Genomic DNA, 19,310 nt, shown 5'->3' on the forward strand with positions numbered 1-19,310 from the left:
CCCGAGATCCTGCAATCCTCTCTTTCCAGCAGGAGTTCAGGCTGCCCCTGAGCACAAACGCCCTTCCTGCCCAACTCCTGGAGAGCCTCCATCTGCCCACTCAGTGCGGTGATTTGTAAGTTGTAAAGGGCTGGCGAAGCTCCTATCCCTGCGCACCCCCGGGGGAAGTACTTGAGTGAGGGCTCATGCATCTCCGGACTGCTTTGGAATTACACAGGACTGGGTCTGAGTCCTAAGACTTAGCCTGCTTTTCAGGCTCTCGCTAGGAGATAACACAGTCCGAGCCTTTGGGAGGGCTTCAATGGAGGGGAGGGGCTGTTATGATGCCTTGAAAACTGTAAAGAGCCATGCAAGCCCATTCTCCCGGCACACCCTGAATTAGTCTGGGTTCTCCAGAGAAATAGAACGAAAAGATGTGTATGTATGTAGATACAGAGAAACAGAGAGGTGAAATAGTTATTTTAAGGAAGGGACCCATGCAGTTGTGGAGGTGCAAGTCTAAAATCTGCAAGGCGGGCCAGCAGGCTGGGAAAAGCTGCAGTTCAAGTCCAAAGTCGGACTGCTGGCAGGATTCCCTCTTTCTCCCGGGAGGTCAGTCTCTTTTTGATTGATTTGATTTCAAGCATTCTGAGGATCATCTGCTTTACTGGAAGTCTCCTGACTTACATGTTAATTTCATTAACAATACCTTCACAGAAACATCTAAAATAATGTTTGACCAAATTCCTGGGTACCACAGACTAGCCAGGTTGACACATAAAATTCACCCTCACCCCCAGTGTCCAAGCCCAGGGAAATGTACGTACCCTTTGCCCAGAAGCCTCACCAGAAAGCCCTCAGAACCCCAGGACCTCACTGTAGCTCCTGTTCAGCTGACTTTATTACCAGGAGCAGCAGATGAATCTGGTTCCAGCCAGCTGTCCTGCAGCACAGGATTGAGGTCAGCACTTCCCCTGGCTCTCAGAGTGTGCAGGATGAGCAGATGGGCTCTGGAACGCTCTAGAACACATCAGGGCAATGCCCTGTGCCCAGGACATGCTGAAAGTACCTGGGGTTATGTCACCTCCAAGGACAGATCCTGCCTGTCCTCCTTGAAAGGCCCGTGGCCTGGGCCCCAGCTGTACTTTGTACCTCCCTAATAGGAGCACAATAGCAGCAGGCCGGCCCTTTGTGCCAAATAGCCCTAAAAGACCAACATGAGGCGATGCTTCTCTTATACTTTATAATAATCAGAAAGTAAAATCATCAAAATTCTTCTGGAACAACCCACTCCAAAGACTCCTGGAGGCCAAGGCAGGTGCAACCTTAGCTGCCAGCATTCAACCTTAGGAACTGCCCACCTCATTGAGTCCCTCCCCTCCCAGCCCCTCTTCTGCATCACAAATCTTCATCATCAAAGGTCTCTGTGCACTGCAACATGATCATCTCTTCGTCAACAGGAAAGGATGCTTCCTGCAAGACACATAGTGGAAGAGGTTCACTTTGTATCTGTGGGTCTCAGGCCCCAGGCAGATAGGAAGGCTCCTGCATCTCTGGTGTGCCCAGCCCCCAGACTCTATCCTATGTCTCTTCAGCTGCATTTTCACCTCCAGCTTGGGCCAGGAAGCAAGGGCTCTAAGGGGGAAGGTCCCATTTCAATTTCACTCAACTCAGCACTCTATGACCTCCAGAAAGGACAGCAGAACTGGCTTCTTCTTTATCCTGGGGATTTCCAGGGTCCCACAAGAGAGACAGAGGACCTCATAAGGCTTTATCCAAATGCTCACCAATAGAAGATGGTACACTGCACCACAGTGCTCCCACCAGTGGAACACCATGCAGCTCGTTTCCAACAATAATGAGAGAGTGCTCTATCTGTGGGATACGCTATTTACAAAGGGCAAAGTGCAAAGCAATGTGTATCGTAGGCTACTACTATTTGTGTTTGAAAGAATATATAATATCTGTAGAATATCTTTGGATGAGTGTACAAGAAACTGGTCACTGCAGTTGCCTCTGGGGAGGGTATGGGGTAGGAAGCAAGGAAGAGAGAGAGAGAGACTAAGTAAGCGTCCATTGTATATCTTTTGGTAACTTGTAAATTTTATGCCATGTACATGGGTTACCTATTAGGATTTTTTTTTTTTTTTTTTTTTTTTTTTTTAAGCAGCAGTACTGTGGCTGGTCATGGTAGCTCAATCCCTGTAATTCCAGCACTTTGGGAGGCCAAGGCAGGCGGATCGCCTGAGGTTAAGAGTTTGAGACCAGCCTGGCCAACGTGGTGAAACCCTGTCTCTGCTAAAAACACAAAATAATTAGCTGGGCGTGGTGGTGTGCACCTGTAATCCCAGCTACTCGGGAGGCCATGGCGCAAGAATCTCTTGAACCTGGGAGGCAGAGGTTGCAGTGAGCCAAGATCACACCATGATTGCATGCCAGCCTGAGTAAAAAAAAGCAGCAGCACTGTTTGCTTAGCAAGGGTTTCTCAGTCCCTAAAGGGACACTGTAAACAGTGATCCCAGCCAACCCCTCAGGACTCTCCATGACTTCTTCCTCTAAAAATACGTTCCTGAGGTTTTGCTTCTGTCTCTCTCCATCCCAGCAGAAAATGAACCCTGTAGCTTGTCGGCCCTGCAGTTTGGGGTTGATCCCCATGGACCCAGGTGGCATCCCCGACCCCAGTCAACCATCTAATGAATGTGGGACCTGGTCCCAAGGGTGACATTCTGATAGTGGGGACAGCCTCCACAAACTGAGCCTTTCTTGCCCTGGAGAAGCAGTTCCCATTCACCATGCTCTCCTGATAGGAGCAGGGAAATAGGGATCAAGAGTGTCAGGGAGGTGGGACCACAGTCTCCAGGCAAATCATGTGGGCCCCTTGTTCAGTGGGAAGACAATGGCAGAGGTTGAGAGGAGAATGAAACTTTTCTGTTTACACCAGAGTCTATCAAAGCCTGAGTCCTCCTGCCCCAGAGCCACTCGGACAGCTTATTCAAAATGCAGATTTCTGGGCCCCGCTCTTGTAACACTGAGGCATCGGGAATCTAGGAGTGCTGAAGTTTGGCATCTTTGCTTTGTTTTGTTGTTGTTGTTTTGAGAGTCTCACTCTGTTGCCCAGGCTGGAGTACAGTGGCATGATCTCAGCTCAGTGTAACCTCTGCCTTGTAGGCTCAAATGATCCTCCAAACTCAGCCTCCTGAGTAGCTGGGACTACAGGCATGCACCACCACACCGAGCTAATTTTTGTATTTTTTGTAGCGATGAGGTTTTGTCACATTGTCCAGACTAGTCTTGAAATCCTGGGCTCAAGTGATCTGCCCACCTCAGCCTCCCAAAGTGCTGGGATTCCAGGTGTGAGCCACCGCGCCCGGCCACACCTTTGCTTTGTATGGACACTGGAATCCCAGCTTGTTATCTTTTCTGCCACATGTGGAGAAGGAGGGAAAGCAAAGATTGTCCTTTTGTCTATTCTCAAAGTCTTGATAAAGTGGGCTAATTTAACTGTATCTGAGAGAAAGAGGGGACAACTGGTCCAGGGGACAGTCACCCAAGGATTGGTGGGAAGGGGAGAGCAGACTGCAGGGAAGGGCTGGGACAACTGGTCCAGGGGACAACCACCCAAGGATTGGTGGGAAGGGGAGAGCAGACTGCAGGGAAGGGCTCCATGTGAGGATTCACCGTGGTCCCAGCAGAGGGAAATGAAGACTGAGTTGGAAAAGGACAAGTTATACCTTAGCCTGTTGAACAGGTGTCCTGACTATTTTTAAACAAATATTTGCTATTATTATAACTTACCTTTTAAATAAACAGTTGTATTATTGCTAAATTAGTAAAGAAAAATCCATGGCTATGAATCTGAAAGGACCTATCCCCTTGGTGGCTCAGGCATAATCCCCCTTCCCTGACAAAAGCTTCCAGGAATGACCCTCCAAACCAAGAGTCCCACTACTCATAGCCCACTCTAAGTGGAACAATCTGGAGGCAGACATTACTATCCTTCAAAAGCTGACAGCAAATATTACTGAAGATGATGAAAATTGTAGAAGGTGATGCAATAGCTCAGTGTTTTGGGAAGGTGTCAAGGGTTCACACAACATTTATGAATGCCTGTTGACAGTCAGGCCCCTGGGATAGGGTTCCTGCTTCAAAGGGCTCCCAGTCCAGGTCTGCCTTAGAGCAGTTTTTCCCAACCTCTATGGAACCAGGGACCAGTTTCACAGAAGACAATTTTTCCGCAGACCTGGGAGGCAAGGGTAGTTTCAGGATGGAACCGTTTCACCTCATATCATCAGGCATGAGTTAGATTCTCATAAGGAGAGAGCAACCTAGACCCCTTGCATGAGCAGTTCATAATAGGGTCTGCCCTCCTGTGAGAAGCTAATGCCCCTGCTGATCTGACACGAGGCAGAGCTCAGGTGGTCAGGCTCACCCTCTGCTGTGCATCTCTGTTCCTAGCAGGCCATGGATCTGTACTGGTCTGTGGTCCAGGGATTTGGGACCCCTGCCCTAGAGGACACCTCTCTGTCTTTCCTGTTTCCCTGGCTATCTTCCATTCATTCTACAGGATGTGTCAGGCTGAAGGTGACCATCCATGGAGCAAGCTAGAGAGAATGAAAGAGTGTCTCTGCCCAGTGGCCCTTCATGGTATGATTGGGGTGAGGTCTGGTGATGGCTGCCCTTAAGAGCCCTTTTTGCTATCTAAGAGAGGTGGGCGGAGGTACCACAGCCCTCTACTCTGTCCTACCTGCTTTACTTGAGTGTTTGCACAGCTAAGGCCTTTAAAAAAGTCGATGATCTGCATATAGAGCTGAAACTTGTCCTCTGGGTTTTCTGGGTTGCAGCTGGCAAGCATTGAACTGACAATAGAAAGGAAGAAGAGACAACAAATATTCAGGATCCTGATCTTTCAACTGTGCTCCCCTCTCCCCTGAAAGATTTGGGTTACAGTGTGAACCAAGCACTTGTAAATCCTCAGACAGCCCAGACCTCTCCTTGAAAGGTCTGTGTTACCTCTGCTCACATATCATGTCTGGAATCCCCTGGAAAATCGAGACTGTGGTGAGACTGACTCCTGTGCCCTAATTTAGTGTTCTGAGCTGTGGCTGCTGGAACAAGGGAACAAGAGTTCCTCTATCCCTCAGTCAATCTTCTGCAGAATGCCCCCACAGTTCTGGTTCCACCGTGGCTGCTGAGGCAGCTCCGGAGCACGCTGCATGTCTCGAGTTCAGTTCGCTGAGTTGCCACTGCTCAGCAGGTCTAATGTGGAACTCAAGCCCTGGTGCAGAAAGGAGGCCTGTTGTGCAGGTTCTTTTCCTCCTGCCTGTCTGGGACAAGGGGAGAAGCCCTGTGTGACTCAAGCTTATGTCATCATAAGCAGCACAATTTGGAAGCAGACATTAAAATCCTTCAAAAGCTAATGGCAACTGTTATTGCAGGGCCTCAGAAGATGATGAGATAGCTCAGCCTTTAGGAAGGGTGGCAGGAGCTCATGCAACATTTAGGAATGCCTGCTAAGAGCCAGGCCCTGCAATGTGGACCCTGCTTCAAAGGGCTCCTTAGAGCACAGAGGCTGTGTGTCTGCAGGACAGCTGGCACGCACTCATTGTGAGTCGGGGGGCAGCCCTCACTTCCTCCCAGGATGAGGCCCCACAGTCAGCTGAGGAACCCTCTGGTCCCAACCCCTGACTTTTCTAGGGAAAGTGGAATATTTTTAATAGATTGTTTTTCTGTTCCATCAGCAGTGCAGGGAGTTCTGAATATTGCTTGGCAAAGACAGGCTGGCAGCTTCTCGATGGTTGTCTTTGCAGCCCAAGCTCAGCACGGAAACAAGAATGTCTCTTCCAGCCAATTGCAGCGAAATGAAACTCAACTCACAGCTGAGAAGCTCTTGAGTCACTCTGTAAGGTCGATCTGGAGAGGACAAAGCCCTCCTCTGACAACCCCACTTCTCCCCAAGTCCATCTAGGCCTGGATGGAACAGGGAGAATGGAGGGAAAATGCTGATGTGTGGCCTGCCTGAAGCTCCGCCGAAAGGCCAGCTGGGTTACAGGGGACAGCTGTGGCCCCAAGGCCTCACAGGCACCCATAGGCCAGGCTCCCCTTGAGAGGACAATGGAGATATTCATTGGGATCACAAGGATATGTCACTCTCACTCCCAAAGCAGAAAAATGAAACATCCAGGATTCTTTTTAGCCATGACAGCAGCACAGGTATCTGAAGAACCTGTGCCTTCAGGCCCTAAGACCACAAGTTTTTCAAGCAAAGCAGCAAGGGAATTTCAGTCCTAAATTATTTCTCTCTCAGAAAACACTCCTTTGGGACATGGTTAGTCAAGCTGCTTCTTGTTTTAAAATCTTTTCACATCTTATTTTGTGTCTTCCCACTTCATGGGGTCAGCTATCCTTTTCTCCCCTCCTTCCATATCCATTCCCATCAGCACCATGAAAAGCAGTAACCCGCTTTTGCAGAACTCAGACAGTCCCCTAAACTCAGGGCCCAGGCCTGTTTGCATGTTGGCCCTTATTCTCTGTGCCCCAGAGCCCCCTCCCGCCTTCTCCTTCCAGGTCAGCTGGGAGAACCTGCCCGCAAGTTGCCCTGGGAGCTACAGACTGATGGTTTGTGTTCTTCCAAAATTCATATGCTGAAGCCTAACCCCCAACGTGAAGGTGTTAGGAGGTGGGGGGCTCTGGGAGATCATAGATTAGGGCATGAAGGTGGGCCCTTCATGATGGGATTAGTGCCCTTATAAAAGAGGCCCCAGAGCCAGGCGTTGTGGCTCATGCCTGTAATCCTAGCACTTTGGGAGCTGAGGTGGGTGGATCATCTGAGGTCAGGGGTTCGAGACCAGCCTGGCCAACACGGCAAAACTCCATCTCTGCTAAAAATACAAAAATTGGCCGAGCATAGTGGCATGCACCTGTAATCCCAGCTACTCGGGAGGCTGAGGCAGGAGAATCACTTGGACCCGGGAGGTAGAGGTTGCAGTGAGCCAAGATCACACAACTGCACTCCAACCTGGGTGATAGAGTGAGACTCCGTCTTAAAAAAAAAAAAAATTAAAAAAAAGAAATAGGTTCCAAAGAGATTTCTTGCCCCTTCACCATGTGAAGTTTTATCTAGAAGGTGCCCTCTGTGAAAAAGCAAGGCTCTGACTCTGCTGGCACCTTGATCGTAGACTCCCCAACCTCCAGAACTGTGAGAAATACATTTCTATTGTTTATAAGCCATTCAGTCTATGGCATTTAGTATATAATGGACTTAAGGCAGGGATACAGCAGCCCTCAGCAGAGGTTAGCAGGACTAACACACACTGGGAATAGGGTGCAAAGTGAACAGATGACTTTCCACAACCTACAGCTGATAACCTGGTGTGTCCCAGCCCTGCACCAGGATGGAAGAATTTTCTACTCTAAAGACACCACAGATAATGTCATCCCCAGGTCTATGACACAATCCTAGAACCAGCTCACTTCTAATCACAGAAAAAAAGTGGATCCCAAGAATGCCCACTGAATTAGGCTCCAGATCTGGTTTGGCTCTGTGTCCCCACCCAAATCTCCTGTCGAATTATAATCCCCACGTGTTGAAGGAGGGGCCTGGTGGGGGTGGTGATTGAATCATGAGGGTGGATGTCCCCCTTGCTGTTCTCATGACAGAGTCCTCACAAGATCTGGTTGTTTGAAAAGTGTGTAGCACTTCCCCCTTCACTCTCTCTCCTGTCACCATGTGAGGATTTAGAGGTTTCCCCTTTGCCTTCCACCATGATTGTAAGTTTCCTGAGGCCTCCCCAGCCATGCCTCTTTTATAGCCTGTGGAAGTGTGAGTCACTTAAACCTCTTTTCTTTATACATTACCCAGTCTCGGGTAGTTCTTTGTAGCAGTGTGAGAATGGACTAATACAACACCCATCTAGGGGCTGCAGAGGAGAGGCTCCTGAACACCCCAGCAGGGGTGTGTGCATGCAAACACACACACACACACACACACACACACACACCTCTCTCTCTGACTTACCACATTCATGCACATGGAAACTCACACAAACACACCTGCACACACACAATCTCACATCCACCCACACACGGGCACATGCTATCTCATACCCTCTTCCTCACCTGGAGCTAGATGTACTTGGAACCTCACTTTTGTCCAGGAAGCTTGCCACATCAAAGGCATCCTCAAAAAGGATCTGAAAGAAAGCACAACACTTCATGTGTGGGAAATAACTTGACAATTTCACGCTTGCTCTGGGCTGCTGGGGAGCGATGAGTGGAAAGGCTCTGTCTTTACACCACACCCCAGAGGGCATGCATGTCAGAGCAGGGGCCCACACCTGGGGGGTCTGCTTGGTGTTCTTCCTAAGGGGTGAATGCTAAACTCTAGAGTGCCCAGGACAAACTGCCAAGCCTGGAGGTGGCTGTGAGGGACAGAAAGAAATGGGGATTGTGACTCCTCTTGACGAAGAAGGTGGGAGCTCAGGTGTGAGATGTAATTACCAGAGCCTCAGTTTACCACTGAGAAAAAGCTCATCAAAACCTCCAAGGTGGACAGATTATTGGAGCCCAGGGTCCTCAGTCTAGCAGTCTCATGCCAGGGCAGCTGAATCCAGAGGGTCAGGAAGGCTCTGGGTTAGGCTGCAGGCAGGCCAGCTCTCAGGCCTGCCCCTTGCTAGCTGTGTGACCTGGGACAAGTTACTTCATCTCACAAATCCTCCTCTATAAAATAGGAGTCACATCAGTGTCTACTCACAGGGCTATTCCAGTAATTAAGTAAGATAATGTATGTCAAGTATCTGGTTACATTTGAACATTATCTGCTTTATAACAGACATACCTGGCACATAATTGAACATTACCTGCTTTATAAGAGACATATATGTTCATTGTGGAAATTTTGGAAAATAGAAACAGATCAAGAAAATAAGAATTACTGAGAAACAATCCCACCCAGATGTCCATTGTTGACACATTGATCTAATTCTCTCCAGTCACTTCTCCGAGGTCTATAATATATATTTCCAATTTGGAATCTTGCTATTTAGACAGTTTTTCATCCTACTTCCCCCTAATGTGTTACAGAATATTAAATATGTTACAGAAACATAATTTACACTTATTTGACTGCCAGATTTAGCAAATACAAATACGGGATGCCTAGTTATGTTTTGAATTTCTGATAAAGAATGAATAATTTTTAGTAGAAGAATGCTCCAAATCGTGCATGGGACGTTTTTGTATTAAAAATTTAACTGGGCATGCTTTACTTTAACTGGCCCCTTTACACTGGCAGGTACTGGCAGGTTCTGCCAGGGTCTCTCCTCTCCTCTCCCCTCCCAGCAACACACAGCTCTTCCGAGAGGATCGGTGTCTGCCCTTTCTGTCTTCTTTCAATTTGCTTCCTGGAACTGAATCCCTTGGGACTCTGGCCCCCTCTTAGTTTTCCGAACATTTTCTGTAGTCCTTCTATGTGATATCTCTGTGGTCATTTCAAAGAAGATCTGGAAAGGGGCCACAGAAAGACCTGTGATCCAGTGTCCATCAGCTCTGAAGCCCATCAGCTCCATGTTGCTCCCTGGCAGGCCTGAAACAGGGACTGAGAACTGAAATTCCTGTCCTTAAGCAATCAGCCCACCAAAGTCGCAGGCCACACATTGTGCTCACCTGTGCAAATCTCCCTCACAAACCAGCCTGAGAGGGGACCCCACACCAGCCTCCACAGCCTTTCCAGAGTGCCACCACACTCACAGGGCAGCTCCTCTCTGAACTGAAATGGAGCAGTCCAGGGCCTCCCGGGCCCATCTGACCCCACGGCTGTCCTCTAACACAACAGTTGTGCAGCAGAACCTCTCCAGGTGGACTAGGGGCTGCAGTGGTGTCACTGCACAGCAGGAGTAACTGTGGCTTTGTCCCTGCCTCGGGCATGGGAGTTCTCTGTTCTGCCTACCTTATCACCCAGCCCTGGCCTGGCCTAAACCTGGGCACAGCAGTGCAGGCAGAGCCCTGCTTCTGGCCACAGCTGAGGGAATCTGCTGCCAGCTTCCCTTAATACCCAAAAAACCTCAGCCCATAGGCCTCCCTGAGAAACCCAGAAAAGCTGTTTCCATGAATTGGAGACATTAGATGATTCTGGTTGTTTTCTCTTTGGATGTGTTGGCATGCTGGCACAGTCAAGTTTGACAGAATGGCTCAGGCATTTGGTAGATACTGTCACGCATCACTTACTGATGGGGATAAGTTCTGAGAAATGTGTCCTTAGGCAATTTTGCCATGTGAACATCACAGAGTGTACTTATGCAAACCTAGATTGCATATATATATATATATATCTTTTTTTTGCGACGGAGTTTTACTCTTGTCACCCAGGCTGGAGTGCAATGGTGCGATCTCAGCTCACTGCAACTTCCACCTCCCAGGTTCAAGTGATTCTCCTGCCTCAGCCTCCTAAGTAGCTGGGATTACAGGCGCTCGCCTCCATGCCCAGCTAATTTTTGTATTTTTAGTAAAGATGGTGTTTCACCATGTTGGCCAGGCTGGTCTCGAACTCCTGGCCTCAGATGATCCACCCACCTTGGCCTCCCAAAGTGCTGGAATTACAGACTGGAGTCACTGCACCCAGCCCATATATTTTTATATATATATATTTTTTCATATGGAAAACCAAAAATCCAAGTTCCATTACTGAAGATCGATTATTTCCCCTACTTGATCTGCAACGCCAATATCAAGTGCCATATATCAGGTTTCCATATGTGCTCCATTATCATCATTATACATCATAGACCATTGTATATGTGGTCTGTTGTTGCCCAAAACATCTTTATGTAGCCCATGACTGTCTTTTCCTTTCATTTTCTTCATATGAGACTCCAGGGCTTGGCACTTTGGGGCTGTAAACACGTCTGTTTGGCTGCCCTTTCATACACGCCTTGGGTACGAGGTCCTAATCATCTGGCTCTCTTGAGCCATCATGGAACAGAATGCATCATGGTGGACGCAACATCAGAGGAAAACCAGATTAGAAGCCAGGGTCTGGTGGACCAATGCTTGGGGGTCTGGGAAAGGACCAAGGCAGTAGCTGGTAGGCCACTGAACATCTGCACTGGAGTTCCCTCCAATAGGATCCACTGCACCAGCCACCAGGGAAGCTTGTTAAAAACGCGGATCCTGAGGCCCCACCCTCAGAGGCTATGATTCAGTGGGTCTGGGATAGCAGCCTGGCACCTGACTTTTTTTTTTCTTCTTCTTCTTTTTTGAGATAGAGTCTTGCTCTGTTGCCCAAGCTGGAGTGCAGTGACACGATCATAGTTCACTGCAGCCTTGACCTCCTGGGCTCAAAGGATCCTCCTGCCTCAGCCTCCTGAGTAGCTAGGACTACAGGTGTACATCACCACACCTCTCTACTTTTTAAAATTTTTGGTAGAGACACAGTCTCACCGTGTTGCCCAGGCTGGTCTCAAACTCCTGGTCTCAAGCAATGCTCCCACCTTGCTCAGCCTCCCAAAGTACTGGGATTACAGGCGTGAGCCACCGCATCCCTCCAGACACCTGACGTTAAAAAAACTCCACAGGTGATTCAGTTGAGAAGCATCAGGGGAGATAATGGAGGGTTGACCATCAACAGGTGACCAAAGGGCAGAGTGGTGTGAAAAAATGTAATGAGAGAGATACAGCCACCGAAGCGGGAGCTGGGTGTTCTGGGCAGGTCACGCTGCAGGCTAGGCCTGCAAACTGAAAGGACAGGACTGGGGGTGACATCTGTCCGTCACCAGGCTTGGGCCTGATAGCTGAGGAACCTTCTAAAAAATGGAGGCATTCCAGGGCTGTAAGCCCAGGGTCAGAGTCAATCGGAGGCTCTCTGGCCCTAAGACTCCACAGAGAGACACTGGGAAACTAGCATGTTGTCTCCTCAAAGGCGCCCCGACTGAGGAGCATTTGGAAAGTCAGGACAAGGGGGTGGCATGTATCAGGTGGAAGCCATGGATGCTAAATGTCCACGAAGCACAGGGCCTGTGCAGAGTGCGAATCGTCTGCCCCTCTAGAGGAGCGAGCGCAGCCTGGGCCGTGTGGTAGAGCAGTGTTCTGAGGCTATCCTCATTCTGGAAGAGCAGCTGTGGGCCCACTTTTATCTCCGTGCTGGCCGACCTCAAATGCTACCTGATGCTCTGCTTTGCAGACTATGGCCACGGCCATTCTGACTAGCGTACTGAACGCTGAGAAATGCATTTATAGTGGCAGTTGTGGTGACCTCCCCTTCTCAGAGCACTCCCAGTGCTCTTTAGGGTGGGAACCGACCGCCTTTCAAGGGCTGGACCTGATTGGTCCAAGTGTGATCCACTCTATGGCCAGTCATTGGCTCAGCAGGTTGGCAATTTGGCCAGTCCCGGCCAATGAGAGGGGAGGAGCGGTACTGGAAAACTTCTGCCGTAACCCTTAAGAAAGAGCTTTCATAGGAAATCTTTGTCTTACCTGATGTAAAGTAGGAAGAATGACCGTTCGATTGCTCTAGCTGCCATTCCACAGCCACAGGGGCCGGTGGAGGTGGGGAGGGGAGGGAAAGATAAGAAACCAGGCAGAGCCAAAGGAGGCCAGAATCCACGCGGATGGTGAGCTCCTCTGCCTGCCTCGGACCTCCCCGGAGTGAGAAGTGCATTTCTCCATGGTTGCAATAATCCAGGCCCTAGCAGCCCAAAGAATCCTAACTGAGACAACCTCCCAAGCCTTGTCTTCTGCCATCCCCAGGGAAAGGCCAGGAAACTAACCGCAGAAAAAGAAATACTGTTCCGTGGCCCCAAGGATAAGAAAATTGGAAACCTACCTTGGGAGCCAGAAGGCAAACTGCACCTCCTACCTGCTAAATGCAAAGCCCTGGTGTCCCTGGGCGAGGGCGAGGGTGGTTGCTGCTCCCCATCCATGCCACCAGGCAGGCCTGCTCACCTCCTCGGGCGTGGAGACCAGCGAGCAGCTGGCCCCCTGGCTGTCCACGCCGCTGTCCTTCACGCTGCCCTCCGCACAGGCTGGCTCTCGGCAGGCCTCTGCCAGGCTCGCAGGTCCGCGGTGCTTCTGTGCCCAGGCCTGCCGCAGGCTGGCCTTCCTCTCCTCCGAGAGGTTCTGCCACAGGTGGGAGATGGCCGCAGAGACGATAGGCAGCGCCGCCTCCTGCGGAGTAATGATCCCGCTGCCGGTGAGGAGGTCCATCGTCTGTTTGTAAAAGTTGAGATACCTGGAATAGAAGCGGCGCTGTCTCGCACCCCTGAAGCTCCCTCTCGAAGCGTCTCCCCGGGATTCGGTTCATGGCGTGGACCCCAGCACACAGGCCCGGCCACGGTGCCACGGCTCACCAGGGGCTTAGACTTCTCTGACTCTGCACGCCCATGGCTTTTGGAGAGCAGAGCCTTCTTGGGGGCCATGAAGGACATAGACTTGGGTTTTGGGGCCCCTCCCCGAGTTCTCCCAGTCCCTGCCCCATGAAGCTCTCAGTGTTAGAGAGAAGCAGGTAAAAGGCGTAGCTGCCTCGGCTCTCATCCTAAGGGAGTATTCTTTAAAATTCTGAGCCCATGAACGTGTGGGCATGATAGCACTCCAGCTTTATCCTGCAGCCCGAAAGTCAGGCTCGGCTGTGGAGACAGCCTCCTGCTATTGAGCCAACTCCTCTGGAAGCCAACATGGCTGCTGAGGGGCCTTGAGTCTGTGGAGGAGGCAGTGGCAAGGTACGTCTGAGCCAGCCATTCCTATCTTTCCTACTATAAGACCAGTGCGGACTTGTGGGGATGTGTGTTTTGGGGGAAAAAGGGGTTAGCCCTCATAATCACCATCAGCTGTGCCCCCCACAAGGCACCCCAAATAAACACCCGGTCTAAGTAAAAACACTGTATGAGTGTATGTGCTATGCTAATGTAGCTTCGAGACTATTTCTCTAGCCTCTCTGCCAGTCCTGTCCCTGAGCCCCTCCCATATGAAAATCCTGGAGAGTTCGTGATTCAGGGCCTAGTATGAACCGTTCACTCCAGCTGGGGTACACAGCTGCAGCATACTCCAGCCAGAACCTCTGTCCCCTTCCCCCTGGGAGGGAGCTCCGTGGGTGCACAAAGCCACCCCACCCAGCTGTTCACACCGTTCAAATTCCATGAGGTCAGGCGACAAAGTGCCTGGGGAGTATAAGAGCACTTTCTTCTCCTCTTCCTCCTCCTCCTCCTCTTCCTCCTCCTCCTCTTCTTCCTCCTCCTCCTCTTCTTCTTCCTCCTCCTCTTCATCTTGATCTTCCTCTTCCCCGTCTTCCCCCTCCTCAGCATCCTTCCTGACTGCCTCAATTGGGCACCAAGGGGAGGAACCATTCTGAGAAAAACTGTTTGACAGCAGGCTGGGAAAGAAAACAAACAAGACAACTATAGACTAATATCCCTCATGAATATGGACAAGACATTCTTAGCAACTTTAGCAAGTATACATGTATATGTATGTGTGTGTAGGTGTACACATCACGACCAAATGGATTTTTCCTAGGAATGCAAGATAACTGGTTCAACATTTGAAAATCAATCCATGCAATTCAGCATATCAACAGACTACAGAAGAAAAACCTCAATAGATGCAGAAAAGGCATCTGACAAAATCAACATCCATGAATGATAACAACTCTCAGCAAACTAGAAAAAAAAGGGAGTTTTGTTAACCTGATAAAGGGTATCTCAAAAAAAAAAAAAAAACCTACCACTAACATCATGCTTAATGGCAAAAGACAGTTTCCCCTCTCAATCAGGAATAAGGTGAGGCTGTCCACTCTTACTACTTCTATTCAAAATTGTTCCGGAGGTTCTAGCCAGTCCAGTAAGGCAAGCAAAAGAAATTAAAGGAATATAGATGGGAGCAGAAGAAAGAAATCTATCTTTATTTGCACACAGCGTGATTATCTGTGTGGAAAAATCTCAAATAATCTACAAACATGTCAGAACCAAGAAGGGAATTGAGCAAGGTTGCAGAAGACAAGGTCAGAATATAAAAATCAATAATATTGTTACATAGTAGCAATGAATAATTGGAAACTGAAATTTTAAAAAGCATCATTTACAATAGCATGAAAAAATGACATACTTAGGTTTAAACCAAAAGCTCAATCCATTAAAAAAAAGGATAAATTGGACTCATCAAAATCTGCAAATTCTGCTCTTCAAAAGACACCTTGAAGAGAATGAAACAGCAGGATACAATTTAGAAAAGTCATGACCCGCACCCAGGGTCTCTTCATACTTATAGGAATAATCCCCAAGGTACCATGTTGAGTTAAAAAAGCAAGCTCGGCTCTATGCGATGGCTCACGCCTCCCAATACTTTGGGAGGCCGAGGCGGGTAGACACCTTCAGGTCAGGAGTTTGAGACCAGCTTGGCCAACGTGGTGAAACCCCGTCTCTACTAAAAATACAAAAACTAGCCAGGTGTGGTAGCGGGTGCCTGTAATCCCAGCTACTCAGGAGCCTGAGGCAGGAGAATCTCATGAACCCGGGAGGCAGAGGTGGCAGTGAACTGAGACCATGCCACTGCAGTCCAGCCTGGCTGACAGAGTGAGACTCCATCTCAAAAAACAAAACAAAAACAAAAACAAAAACAAAAAAACCATGAGATCATAAAAGTACATTTCTCAGAACAGTTTCTCCTTCAAATTATGAATGTGATATATTAATAATGTTCCCTTTTCAGCATTTGTGACACCTTTTCTTAGGTTCCCAGGAGGCCTGGAATATAGACTGAGATTTGCATATTCCTGATTGTCATATGTAGCCTCCAGGAAAGCCATTAGTTGTGGCTTTAAGAAATACATATAGAAAAAGCTACCATATAATATAAACACTATGGTCTAATTTCTCTAAAGAATAATGTGCAACTTTTTAAAAAAACTTGATGGATTTTCTTGAAAATTAACATTGATTTTCTTTGAGTTCTGAGGTAATATATATTTTTGGGCTTTTGTGTATTTTCTGCATCTTGTCTGATAAGCATGGATCATTTTTATAATTGGGAAAAAATTGAATGCATGTTACTAGAATAAAAGAGAAAGTGATGGTCTCCAGCATATGGCTGTTTTGGATGGTGAACAGCAACCCTGACAGTTCTGCAGGCCTGAGGGGAAGGGTGAGTTGCTACCAGACAGTACTGATGGCTGTGAGGGCACAGCAGGTCCCCAGGTTCCTGGGGTTTGCTGTGTCTTACCTGTCATTTCCAGAATACATACTGGCATATTCTTTCTTGACCTCCTCTAAGCTGCTTGCATGCCCATCCTCCAGGTTGAAGGATGCTATTGGGGAGTTGAAGGCCAGGAACACAAAGAGAAAAGTCAGGCCTCTGTTGGAGTCTCTCCCACCCTTCTGGCCCAGGTGGGCCATGGGTGGGACCCCGAACCCTCCAGGGTCAGCATTAGGGAGACCAGAGCCCAGTTTCTCCTTCTAGGTGTGAGGGGAGAGCCTTAGACAAGCAACAGCCCACTTTTCCTCTGGCCTCTGAAGATGAGATCAGGTGCCTTCAGCAGCACTCCAGTAGGGAACTCATCAAAGTCTCATGTCCTGGTGCCTCTGGCCGGTCTTGCTGGACTGCAGGCTCACTAAGGACAGGGACCCTCAACATTGGCCCAAGCACAGTTCCTGGCACACAGTAGGCCCTCAATAAATATTCGTTGATTCATTGTAACCCAACTTCTGTTTTCGATAGAAAAACGGAACCAGTTTTCTCCAGGGAGGGAGATGGGGTTGGCAAGTAGGGATCCATTACCTTTCAGCTTCAACAAATTATCCAGGGTTTGCTCCAGTTCCGGAATATGACTCTTTGCCTTATTCAGAACCTGCCACTGAGGATAGACAGACAATGCTGAAAGCCAGCCTCTCACTGCAGAGACTGGTTTTGTGGACCAAGGAATCCCTTCCCAGGACTGAGGCCACGCTCCCTCAGATGCAAAGTTACATCCCTTAACTTCGTCAGTGAAAAGAATAGGAAGTTCGTTCTGATGCACAGGAGGCACTAAATTTTGTTTGTAGCCTAGAAATGGGTTCTCACCAAAATGCCAAAGGATTTGGAAAGAGTTAAGCTTTGTTCAGCAAATTGCTAGTGCTGTAGAAAGGCAAATGACTACAGAGGCGGCTTGAAGGTGGAATAACGAGTGATGAAAGAGGCGCAGTCTGCATGAACGTCAACCCCAGGCTTGCACAAAGCAGAGCTAGACTTCAGCTCAGTTGTAACATTATGCAAAGGGCTAGTTAATATTAAATGTCCTATTCTCCCACTATTTTTATTTGCTAACTGCATACTCTCCAGATGATCTAAAAACTTATCAAATGCTGTCAACCCAAACTCTAAATTTCCCTCTTTCCCTTTTTCCCTCCCTCCCTCTCTCCCTTCCTCCCTCCCCTCCCTTCTGCTTCCCTCCCTCCCTCCTTCCTTCCTTTTTTCCTTCCTTCCTTCCAACTTCCTTCCTTTTTTCTCCCTCCCTTCCTCCCTTCCTTCCTTCCTTCCTCCCTCCCTTCCTCCCTTCCTTCCTTCCTTCCTCCCTCCCTTCCTCCCTTCCTTCCTTTTTCTTTCCCTCCTCCTCTCTCTTCCTTCCTTCTTCCCTCCTTCCTTCCTGTATGTAACATTATTAAAGTCAAAATGGTAACAGCAAGATCATTCAAAAATGAGCAATGCTAAATGTTGTTTGTTAGGCTGACCACCTATATCTGTCAGGGGCTGCATGCATCCCTTGGGCACGTACAAGGGCAAAACTGTGTGCTAAGTCCCAGGGATACAGAGTACATAAGACAGTCCCCGCTCTCAGGGTGCTGACCTCTGACAGGGAAGACAAGCAAGGAAACAACCCCTCATAACACAAGATAGAATTAAGTAGGTACTAACAAGGGGTAGAAGCAAAGGGCTGTGGAAATGTACAAGGAGGAGGGAATAGTCCAACTGGAGGGGTCCAGAAGATTCCATGGAGCAGGGCAGCTGAGCAGAGTGAGCCAAGCCCAGCTTTGAAGTGTGCACAGAATCCCAAAGGCAGAGCTAACTGCATGAGCAGAGACACAGAGGCCATGAGAGGCAGGCCTGGCTCAGGGAACTGCTGCAGTGAGATGTGGCCAGAGTGTGGGGCGGGCATGGGCGGGACCCCAAAGCAGCTGGGGGCAGAGCAGCCTGGGATTTCACATTCTAGAGTCCAAGGATTCTGGTGGGTGCCTAAAAAGGAGACTTGAGGGGGGCTGGAGTCACAGCGCTCTGCCGGCCCGAAGAGAAGGTGAAGGGAACCGCAGCTACACGATGACACAGTCAGTTGCAAGCTCCCTGAGCACTCCTATGTGTTTCGCTCTCCCCAGTCCCAGAGTTCACGTCCATGCTGGTGGGTCAGCAAGGACTTGGAACTCGGGGCTGACTGATTTCCAGCATCTGGGGCTTGTTCGTAGGGTGGAAAGATGATTCTCCAGCTGCTATGGTCTGAATGTTTGTGTCCCCCCAAAATTTAGTATATTGGGACCCAATCTCCAATATGATGCTATTAAGAGGTGGGGGCTTTTGGAAGGTGATTAAGCTGATTGGTGCCCTTATAAAAGAGTCCTGAGGGAACCTGTTTGTCTTTCCCCCATGTGAGGACACAGCAAGAGAGCCCTGTCTACGAACCAGACAGCATGCCCTCACCAGACACCCAATCTGATGGCACCTTTGTCTTAGACTTCACAGGCTCCAGAACCAGGAGCAATAAACTTCTGTTGTTTATAAATTTGTCTAGGGCATTTGTCGCTACCCCAGCAGAAGTGGCAGCTCCAGGCCAGTCCCTGCCTTGCAGCACAGTCCCTCCACACGTGAAAATGTCTCCTCCCCTGTGGAAATGTCCCCTCTCCTCCTCTAGGTCCCCATACCTTTGAGGCTGTGAGATCAGACTGAGAGTACACTGTCCTCCTGAGGTTGTTGAAGAGCGCTGCCAGGGTGGCTCGGTGGCGGGCCTGGGACAGGCGTCTCCGGGCCACCCGATGCTCAAGCTCCTGCAGCTGTGCTGGCAGCTGGGGTGTCGCTCTGTCATGGGCATTGCTGCTTTCTTCAGGGGTTGCCATTATAAGGTGTAACGCACTATTATGCTTTTTTTGCCCTAGATAATAAAAATACAATATTAAAGGAAAAGGAAGGCAAATTGAGGCAGGCAGAAAGGAGGCACCCTTCCCAAGTAAAGGCCCCAAATTCATTCCCTCATGAATTCAGTTATTGGTGAGATTTACAGTGAGAGAAATTTGACAAGTTTACAAAAGCCCTTTGAAGGTGATGTTGGTCAATTGCTAATTAAGAAAAGTAGATGGAGATTATACATGGTCAACACAAATTCTGTTATTGAA

General features: G+C 49.0%; 1 protein-coding gene across 2 annotated transcripts; it reads right to left on the minus strand.

The window, feature by feature from the left end:
• Nucleotides 1-1,377: 1,377 nt before the first annotated feature.
• On the minus strand, nucleotides 1,378-19,049 carry STRA8 (stimulated by retinoic acid 8). 2 transcript variants are annotated; one of them, XM_050782418.1, is made up of 8 exons: nucleotides 18,843-19,049; nucleotides 16,735-16,810; nucleotides 16,180-16,264; nucleotides 14,294-14,320; nucleotides 12,913-13,198; nucleotides 8,095-8,168; nucleotides 4,724-4,835; nucleotides 1,378-1,452 (listed from the first exon to the last, which is right to left on the minus strand). In XM_050782418.1, the coding sequence occupies exons 1-8, from the start codon at nucleotides 19,032-19,034 to the stop codon at nucleotides 1,378-1,380; spliced, it is 927 nt and encodes a 308-aa protein (XP_050638375.1). In that variant the 5' UTR covers nucleotides 19,035-19,049. The 2 variants fall into 2 exon arrangements, with proteins under 2 accessions (XP_050638375.1, XP_050638374.1); XM_050782417.1 differs by having other exon boundaries at nucleotides 14,090-14,335; nucleotides 18,843-19,034.
• Between the last annotated feature and the right edge of the window lie 261 nt (nucleotides 19,050-19,310).

This window comes from Macaca thibetana, chromosome 3, assembly GCF_024542745.1.
Source record: "Macaca thibetana thibetana isolate TM-01 chromosome 3, ASM2454274v1, whole genome shotgun sequence".
Lineage (NCBI taxonomy): Eukaryota > Metazoa > Chordata > Mammalia > Primates > Cercopithecidae > Macaca > Macaca thibetana.

What these genes read in the sequence shown, in the direction of transcription:
- STRA8 (XM_050782417.1), bottom strand. Translation starts at nt 19,034, where the DNA reads ATGGCAACCCCTGAAGAAAGCAGCAATGCCCATGACAGAGCGACACCC. An exon ending in TGGTCTCCACGCCCGAGGAG is followed by an intron (nt 8,169 to 12,912) that starts GTGAGCAGGCCT and finishes GCTTTCTTTCAG; the next exon opens with ATCCTTTTTGAGGATGCCTT. An exon ending in CCAAGTACATCTAGCTCCAG is followed by an intron (nt 4,836 to 8,094) that starts GTGAGGAAGAGG and finishes TTCTATTGTCAG; the next exon opens with TTCAATGCTTGCCAGCTGCA.